The following is a 10,149-nucleotide window of genomic DNA, read 5'->3' as shown; positions in this document are numbered from 1 at the left end:
CTCCAGCCTGGGTAACAAGAGCGAAACTCCGTCCTCCCAAAAAAGCAAATAATGTTAATGTTGGAATGAAACAAGATTTCCAGCTTGAGGTAAAACCAAAGAATATTTAAAAACCCTTATAATCTTACAATTCGAATGGAAAACAGTATGAATTCATATTTTTCAAAAACAATGTGTATTTCCCATGCTAAAATAGTTAGGGGTAAAGGGTCCTGATCTCTATAATGTAACCTCACGTGATTCAGAGAAAATAAACCAGAACATATGGTTTATTTTCTCTGAATCACGTGAGGTTACATTATAGAGATCTCTCTCTATATATATTTTGAGACAGAATCTCCATTGCCCAGGCTGGAATGCAATCGTGTGATCTGGGCTCACTGCAACCTCCATCTCCTGGGTTCAAACAATTCTCCTGCCTCAGCCTCCCAAGCAGCTGGGATTGCAGGCGCACACCACTACACCTGGCTACTTTTTAGTATTTTTAGTAGAGATGGGGTTTCACCATGTTGGCCAGGCTCCGGTGATCCACCCACCTCAGAAAGTGCTGGGATTATGGGTGTGTGCCACTGCACCTGGCTGAGAAAATAATTTTTAAAACGATTTTCTTGCTTTATCCACTAAGAGGCCGGGAACTGGAGCAGCCCAGCCGTGGTAACAGTCAGTGCTCAGTCTGTGGCCTCTAATTCCCACTCCCCACTAGTGAGAACCAGGGCTCTGGACTAATGTGTAGTTACAGCTTCTGGGCAGGAAGAGTCAGAGGCAGTTGTGGCAAGGAGGCCATCAAAGCCCACTGGGTGGAGGGGCTCCTCTGGCCAACTTTCTGAGCATCTCCTGTTTGCCACAGACAAAGGCATCACTTGACTGAAATATCATGGATTCCACTTTGGGAGGCCGAGGCGGGTGGATCATGAGGTCAAGAGATCGAGACCATCCTGGCCAACATGGTGAACCCGTCTCTACTAAAAATACAAAAATTAGCTGAGCATGGTGGCACGCCTGTGGTCCCAGCTACTCGGGAGGCTGAGGCAGGAGAATTGCTTAAACCCAGAAGGCGGAGGTGGTTGCGGTGAGCCGAGATCCCAAGATCGTGCCATTGCACTCCAAGCCTGGGTAACAAGAGCGAAACTCCATCTCAAAAAAAAAAAAAAAAAAATCATGGATTCAACTGTGTATAAAAAATACTCCCAAAGCCCACAATAAAAAATACACAAAAACATGATATACCAACTGTTTACAGCGCATTTCCACCATATCAGGCGTTCGAAGCAGCCTAGACGACTTAGGTCCCTGTGCGGACGTGCGTAGCTACAGGCAGATCCCACGCCATTTACACGAGGGCCTCGGGCATCTGACTCTGGTATCCGTGTGGGTCCTGTGACGCACCCCTGTGGACACCGAGGACAGACTGTATACATCAAAATATTAAGTTCGTAACATGAGGTGGACGCGGGAAGGGGTCAGTGCAGTGGCATGAGGAACTCTCAGTCCTTTGGGCACCACTGAGGGTGCCAGGACTTTCTTACTCCAAAAATTGAGCATTAAAGGGAAAGAATCGTTTCTGCAGGCCTTTCTAGTAGGAACGTACTTCAGGTTAACCCAACCTACCCTACCCTCACTGCAACCTCCACCTCCTGGGTTCAGGGGATTCTCCTACCTCAGCCTCCCAAGTAGCTGGGATTACAGGCACATGACACCACACCAGGCTAATTTTTTGTATTTTTAGTAGAGACGGGGTTTCATCATGTTAGCCAGGCTGGTCTTGAACTCCTGACCTCAGATAATTCGCCTGCCTTGGCCTCCCAAAGCGCTGGGATTGCAGGCGTGAACCACCGTGCCAGGCCCTCTTCTTAATTTCTTAGGGAAGACTTTGGAGAACAAACATCAGTGGATAAAAAATGTACAGCCTACACAAGTGATAATATTCAAAATGCTCAGCCATAAAAATAAAGGCCTTTTATTTGGTTTCTCTATGCCAGTACAGGACCTTCTGGACAACGCTCCCGAGCCTGGAGAGGCTCACGGCCACACCCACTTCTGCTGCAGGGACCATCTGCTGAGGAACTGAACCGTTGAGACGCGGCAGCCAGGCCCTCCTGAGGGCTCCAGAAGCTCTACGTTACGGGGTCACCTTCTTGTAGGTGACGTGAAGATGCTGAGTCATTGGCTGTGTAGTGGTTGCCATGGAGACTGTCTGTTCAAGTTTGCCTTCAGAATTCAGCCTGAACTTCCGGGTGATCTGAGCAGGAGAATAAAACATAACACCTTAGTTTTGTCTTCAAAAGATTCAACAAAAGCCTGTGTGCCCACTGCATGTCACACACTCGCCACAGGCTGTGAGCCAGGCAGTGTCCGTGCCAGGGGTGGATGGACACACAGCCCAGGGCCCTGGGCACATCACAAACCAGGTGCCCCTCAGCTGCCTCCAGAAGACCACCAAGTGGACACAGGGACTGGGCTCATCTCAGTTTATTTAGAAGTCACCTTTTTGTCAACGGGCATACCACCCTGAAGGTGCCTGATCGTGTCTGGCCTCGGAAGCTAAGGAGGGTCGCGCCTGAGTACCTGGATGGGAGAAGTCACCTTTTTTGGGTCACTACAAATTACACATCCGATCAGACAAATGCTGAGCTTCTAATGCTTCCTCCTCCTCCATTGCCTCCCACTTTCACTGACGTTCTATGTGTTCTTGGAAAGCTCAGAAACACCATCTTTGGAACCGTAATTCATCAGAATAAATTACAGCGGCTGTTTTCTAACAAGAATCCAAGCCTATAGCAGCTAAGGTCCCAATGAGTCAGCCCTATGTGCCTGGACCGTTTGCCGGCAGACTGTGAGTGACCACTGTCAAAAGATAACCCTCTGACGGGCACTATCTCTATTGTCCCAGATGTGTGGGAGGTCAGGTGGGGGTGGCCAGAAGTGGATGAAACAGAGTTCTGCTTCTGGCCATGGATGACTACTGTGTAACTGACCTAACAACCCAGGTTTTAAGAAGTTTATTTAAAGGTGTCAGAGAGCCACCAACGTAGTGAGGACCAGTGCCCCAGGGAGAAGGAAGTGCAGAGGTGAGACCCAATTGGAGCAACTGGCCCTGACGCCTGTGCTACCTGGAAGTCTAGGTGTTCAGGCGGTGGAGGCCGAGAGGGATGTGGTAGCTAAGAGGCTGAGAAGCTGAGTGGGGCCCTCTTGAACTCATGGAGCCAGAGGGACAAAAACTGGAATTCAGTGTCCGTCTAGAAGGAGAGGCCCGGCTGGGTGCGTGGCTCACGCCTGTAATCCCAGGGCGTATCACAGGTCAGGAGATGAAGACCATCCTGGCCAACATGGTGAAAGTCCATCTCTACTAAAATACAAAAAAAATTAGCTGGGCATGGTGGTGTGCGCCTGTAGTCCCAGCTACTTGGGAGGCTGAGGGGAGGGAATTGCTGGAACCCAGGAGGCAGAAGTTGCAGTGAGTCACAATCACGCCACTACAGTCCAGCCTGGCAACAGAGAAAGACTGTCTCAAAAAAAAAAAAAAAAAAAAAGCCCAGGGAAGCACCCAGCTTTGGGTGGGATCCCTGAAGGGCCCCATCCGAGGATTAAGGGTTAACCAGGACCGAGCTGGGGACTCTGTTTTCGAAATGGCCCAGTCTCTACTGAACATGATCCGTCCATCTTGACCAACAGGCAGAAGCACAGACTGCTCTTTGGTGAGGATAACATCAAATAAAGCCTCGAGTCATCTGTACAATTTTTTTCTTTTTCTGTGAGACAGGATGGAGTGTGCCATGGTGCAATCTCAGCCCACAGCAACCTCCGCCTCCTGGGTTCAAGTGATCGACTCTCAGCCTCCTGAGTGGCTGGGACTACCGGCGCACGTCACCACATCCAGCTAATTTTGTTGTTGTTGCTGCTGTATTTTTAGTAGAGACAGGGTTTTACCATGTTGGCCAGGATGGTCTCTACCTCTTGACCTCAGGATCTGCCCAACTCAGCCTCCCAAAGTGCTAGGATTACAGGTGTGAGCCACTGCACCTGGCCCAATTTTTCATATATAATGTCTAGAATCCAAGAAAAACTCCTTGGCTTCCTAGGACGTACGATGAAAAGAAAAAACAGGATTTGGCACCTCCCCAGCCCTGACAGGGGATGCAATACTGGTGTTATCAGAAGACAACATGGAGGATTTCAGCAGATGATTAGAATTTATCAAAAAGATTAAAATAGAAATTCTTTAACTCTAAAACACAATTAACTCAAATGAAGGCCGCAATGGTAAAATAAACAGCAGACTAGGCACAGATGAAGAAAGGATTAGTAAACTGGAAAATATCCAGACTGAGGCTTAGAGAAGAATGGAAAATATGGATGAAAGCATAAGGGACACACTGAAAACTGCAAAAGACTGAACACATGTGTAATCAGAGACCCAGAAGAAGACAGGAAAGAAGACGGAACACCAGCAATATTTGAACAGATCACGGACAATTTTCTGAGCCTAACAAAATATGTAAAGCCGCAAATTCTAGTTATGTCATAGCAACACTTTGGCTGATACTCAAAGGCAAGAATAGAACCTTGAAAGCAACCAGCGGTGGGGGTGGGTGTAACAGTTAATTTTAGGTGTCAAACTGACTAGATTAAGGAATACCTAGAAACCGGCAAAGGATTATTGTGGGTGTGTCTGTGAGGGTGTTTCCAGAGGTGACTGACCAGGTGAGGAGAATCTGCCCTCAATGAGGGTGGACAGTATCCAACAGGCCAGGGGCCCAGAGAAAACCAAGACAAGACCAGGTGGATACGTCCATCTGTTTGCTGGAGCTGGGATGCACTCCCCTCCCCTGCCCTGGAACAACTCCAGGCCCCCGATCTCTGGACTCTGGGATGTCACCAGTACCTCCTCTCTCATCAGGGCTCTGAGGCCTTTGGACTTGGACTGAGCCATGACACTGGCATCCCAGGGTTTCCAGCTTGCGGAGGGGACGTTTGTAACTACTGAATGCTACACTCGTTAAGTGTACATGAAATATTCATGAAGTTAGGGCATGTACTAGGGCATAAACTAAGTCTCAAACATTTTTTAACAGAGTAAAATATTAGAGCGTATACTGTCTGGGCCTTACAAAATTGAATTAGAAATTCTTAGCAATAGAATCTATTAAAAAAATTCTCAAATATTTGGAAAATAAGTAACATATCCCTAAATAACCCTGTTCAAAGAAAAAAAAAAATCACTATAAAATGAGCCGGGTGTGGTGGTGCATGCCTGTAATCTCAGCTACTCGGCAGGCTGAGGCAGCAGAATCACTGGAACCCAGGAGGCAGAGGCTGCAGTGAGCCAAGATGGCGCCACTGCACTCCAGCCTCAGCAACAAGAGCAAAACTCCATCTCAAAAAAAGAAAAATCACTAGAGAATCGCCACTGTTCTCCAGCCTGGGTGACGTAGCAAGACGCTGTCTGTATTGAAAGAAAGGAAAGGAAAGGAAGAAGGAAGGAAGGAAGGAAGAGAAGGAGGGAAGGAACGGAGGGAGGGAGGGGAGGGAAAGGGAAGGAAAGAAAGGAAGAAAGGAAAGGAAGGAAAGAGAAAAGAGAAAAGAAAAGAAGGAAAGGAAGAAGAAAGGAAAAAGGAAAGAAGGGAGGGAAGAAATGAAAGGAAGGGAAGGGAGGGGAGCAGAGGGAAGGGAAGGAAAGGCAGAAGAAAGAAGAAAACCACAGAAATGAATGAATTTAATAAAGTCACATGATACAAGATCAACATACAACAGCTATTGTACTTCTATATACTTGCAACAAATTGGAAAATTAAAAAATCATTTATAAGAATATCTGAAACTACGAAATACTTAGCAATAAATTTAACAATGTGTGGAAAACTAATACGTTGAAAACTACAAGAAAATGTAGGATGAGACTGATCTAAATAAACAGAGCACTTTACCATGGCACTGGACTGGAGGACTCATTTAGCCTAAGATGGCCCTTTTCCCAAATTAACTGAGAAATTCAAGTAATTCTAATGATAATTTTTCTAGAAACTGACAAGCTGATTCTGAAATTCATATGGAAATGCAAAGGGTCCTAGGATATAAAAAAAAATTAGAAAAAAAGAGAAAAGTTGGGTAACTTCTATCGCCTAGTTTAATATAAAGCTACAGTGATCAAGACAGCGTGGTGACAGTCACAGAGATGGAAAGAGAGACGAGCGTGAGAGAAGAGAGTCCTGGGGAAGAACCACACACACGAAGCGCATCAATTTTCGACAAAAGCACCACATACTTCAACCAATTAAGGGTTCTCTTTTCAACAAACGGTGCTGGAAAATGAGATTATCTGTATGAGGGAAAACGGAAAAAAACATGACTACTACCTCACACCATATAGAAATGGTAATTCCAAGTAGCATATACCTTAAAGTAAAAGGAAAACTATAAAACTTTTTAAAGAAAATGCAGGTGAAAATCTCTGCAACCTGGGCTAAGTAAAAAATTTTAAGACAGGACACAAAAAGCACTAACTAGAGAAGAAAAAAATGGTCAAAATTAAAACGTTTGGTTCTGACTGGGCATGGTGGCTCACACCTGTAATCCCAGTGCGTTAGGAGGCTGAAGCAGGTGGATCACCTCATGCCAGGAGTTCGAGACCAGACTGGCCAACATGGTGAAACCCCATCTCTACTAAAAATACAAAAAATCAGCCAGGCATGGTGGCAGGCGCCTGTAATCCCAGCTACTTGGGAGGCTGAGGCAGGGGAATCGCTTGAACCTGGGTAGAGGGTGCAGTGAGCCGAGATCGTGCCATTGCACTCCAGCCTGAGCAACAAGAGAGAAACTCCAGCTCAAAGAAAAAAAAAAGTTTGGTTCTTCAAAAGGAACTGTCTAGGAAACAGTACAGGACAGGAGAGGAATATGGTGTTGTCAGGTGCACCTGATAAAGGACTTACACCTGGAATACAAAATTGACTCTTACAGCTCAGGAATAACATAAACAACACCCAAAGGGGCAAAAGATCTGAATGTTCATTTCACAAAACAAGGAACACAAGTGGCAAATGTGTACAACAGAAAGATGAGCAGCATTACTCAGCAGGAAGTGCAAATTAGCATCACAATGAAATACCACCTCATAGTGGCCAGGATAAAACTCAAAGGCCAACCCTCGCCAGGCCGTGGGACAACCTTGCTGGGGTGTCAAGTGGGACAGCCACTCTGGAAGAGATTGGTGCTTACCACAGAACCCGGCAGTTCCAATCACAGGTACGCACCCAAGAGAAACAAAACGTGTCCACACAGTCAGGTCTATGAATGCTTATGGCGCTTACAGCGTTACTCATAATAGCCCGGAACTGGAAACAAATAAACATCCATCAACAAGATAAAACTGACGCACTCGCTGGCGGACCACCACACAGCAACACGCAGGCGCAGCACACGCAGCAGCACGCGTGAATGTCGAGACCGTGGCAGTGACAGTGCCCGAGCTGCGGCTCTGCTGATGATGATCAGCGCTAGGACACGCACAACCGCTCTGTCTGCAGAGGCAGAATCTGGCGGGGGCTGTGAGAGGGCAGCAGGGGCCGCCTGCCAAGCGTAGAACTTTGTAGGGCGCCGGAACTGTTCTCAGTCTTGACTGGGGCAGCGTTATAAGACTATATATGCTTGTCCAAATGCATCAAACTGTACACTTGAAGTGTATGGATTTACTGCATGGTAAGTATATCTCAATAGAAGTGATTTTTAAAAAGTAGAGGCCGTGATAATGAAGACAGAGTGGCACTGGCACAGGGATTGAAGAAGAGACTACCTGGAACCAAAGAGAGAGTGATGAAGGGTGCTGAGGGGCTCGGCGGCGGGTGCGTGGGTGCACAGCGGGACAGGCCCTTCCGGCAGGGTGCAGGGCAGCTGGTCCTCATCTGAGAACAACGGAGGGACACCGCCTCACATCAGACACAAAATCAACCCCAGGTGGATTAATCACCTAAAGGAAAGATTTTTAGTTTGAACTGTGAAGCATCCAGAAACACTTAGAATACATATTTTGGCCTGTTAGTAAGTAAGGAAAGACCGCTTAACTAAGACACGTTAAAATCAGAATCCAGCCAGGCGCAGTGGCTCACAACCGTAATCCCAGCACTTTGGGAAGCCAAGTGGGCGGATCACGAGGTCAGGAGTTCAAGACCAGAGTGGCCAACATGGTGTAATGCTGTCTCTACCAAAAAACACAAAAATTAGCTGGGCATGGTGGCTCATGCCTGTAATCCCAGCTACTTGGGAGGCTGAGGCAGGAGAACTGCTTGAACCGGGACCTGGGAGGCGGAGGTTGCAGTGAGCCGAGACACACCACTGCACTCCAGTCTGGACTACAGAGCGAGACTCCATCTCAAAAAAAAACAAAACAAAACAAAACAAAAAACAGAACCCATAAAGGAAGAGACTGGCAAACTGAACCTCATAAAATCAAGAACCTCTGTTCTTCAAAAACAATTTGTAAAAGTCAAAAGATAATCACAGACCATCACAGACTGAAAAAGCTATTTGCAACACGTTTAACTAGAGCTTTATTCACATCACATAAAGAACTCTGACAGGTCAACCAGAAAAGGCACAGTGGGAAATGGTCACCAGACCTGGACAGGCACCTCGCTGGAGGAAGACCCGGCAAGAACGTGAAGAGATGCTCAGGCTCCCAGGTCACCTGCGGCAGCCCAGGCTGCAAAGCTAATCCAGAGCCACCCACATGAGGCAGGAAGGGGAGGAGGCCTCTCTGAGCCTTACTGTGAAATGGGGCCTGGGCCTGGACCTGCCTGTCCTCAGGGTTGCTGCAAGGCATGTGCTGTGCAGACTGCATGGGGCCCCGCAGTTATGAAGCACAGACAGCACAGGGAAGGTGCAGCTCAGGGGGGGCCTGGGGACTCCTCAGGCCCTCCCCGAAAGAGTCACACAAGCCTCTTCCAACACGCTCAGTTCTCCCCTGGGGTCTGCCACCATTTGCACAGTCACCAGACATGAGCGACAGGCTGTCCCAGAGGCAAGCTGGCCAGGGACCCTCAGCAGCTCACAGGCTCCATACACAGCTCACGAAGGTATCGCCACCCTCTTTGGGGTTGGCAGTCTGGGCCATGCCCGCCAACACTCATACAAAGAATAAAGACACTCACACGTCTGTTCCCAGCCCGCCTGATTCCCCAGATGCCACAGAGCAGCTAAGGGAAGGCCTCACTTCCCCAATGCAAGCCTCGCCCTCTTCAAGAGGCTCCAGCCCACTCCTCCCGGGCAAGGGGGAAAAACCAGGTGCCTCTGGACCCATGTGTCCAAGGCCACAGCCGGCAGCATCAATCCTGACAGCCAAGGAGGAGAAACGCCCGAAACAGCAGTCAGAGGGGCCGCAGTGCCTAACACGGCCCACAGGACGTCTGTATGGGGAAACAGGGAAAATGGGACTGCTACCTCACACTGCAGAGAAACAGTCATCCCAAACATCACGTAGCTTCAAAGGAAAAACTGGCCAGGCACAGTGCTCACACCTATAACCACGGCACTTCGGGAAGCTGAGGCGGGTGGATCACTTGAGGCCAGGAGTTTGAGACCAGTCTGAGCAACACCGTGAGATCTCATCTCTACTAAAAATACAAAAATTAGCTGGGAGTGTTGGTGCACGCATGTAGTCCCAGCTACTTGGGAAGCTGATATGGGAGAATCGCTTGAGCCCAGTAATAGCACTGCCGCACTCCAGCCTTACACTACTGATAGCGGAAGCCTTTGTCTTAAAAAAAAAAAAAAAAAAAAAAAACCAGGCATGGTGGCTCACGAGGTCAGGAGTTCAAGACCAGCCTGGCCAAGATGGTGAAACCCCATCTCTACTAAAAATACAAAAGTTAGCCTGCTGTGGTGGTGGGTGCCTGTAGTCCCAGCTACTCAGGAGACAGAGGCAGAGAACTGCTTGACCCCCGGAGGCGGAGGCAGAGGGTCCAGTGAGCTGAGATGGCACCACTGCACTCCAGCCTGGGCGTTTCGTTTACAAAAAACAAAACAAAATTGTTTTTTTAAAAAAAGATAAAGAAGGCCAGGCGCGGTGGCTCAAGCCTGTAATCCCAGCACTTTGGGAGGCCGAGGCGGGTGGATCACAAGGTCAAGAGATCGAGACCATCCTGGTCAACATGGTGAAAC

At 48.1% G+C, this 10,149-nt stretch overlaps 1 protein-coding gene across 2 annotated transcripts in view; it reads right to left on the bottom strand.

The window, feature by feature from the left end:
* Window positions 1-1,919: 1,919 nt before the first annotated feature.
* Window positions 1,920-10,149, bottom strand: part of THAP4 (THAP domain containing 4) — a 45,895-nt gene continuing 37,665 nt past the window's right edge. For both annotated transcript variants that reach the window (XM_017510722.2, XM_017510723.2), the window contains one exon: window positions 1,920-2,239. In XM_017510722.2, the coding sequence (XP_017366211.1) occupies window positions 2,120-2,239 (120 nt within the window). In that variant the 3' untranslated portion in view covers window positions 1,920-2,119. The remainder of the gene's footprint in view (window positions 2,240-10,149) is intronic.

The sequence above is a fragment of the Cebus imitator genome, unplaced genomic scaffold, assembly GCF_001604975.1.
Source record: "Cebus imitator isolate Cc_AM_T3 unplaced genomic scaffold, Cebus_imitator-1.0 Scaffold443, whole genome shotgun sequence".
NCBI classification, from domain to species: domain Eukaryota; kingdom Metazoa; phylum Chordata; class Mammalia; order Primates; family Cebidae; genus Cebus; species Cebus imitator.
The sequence above is the reverse complement of the archived record's forward strand: the minus strand, read 5'-3'. Positions and strand labels throughout refer to the sequence as shown.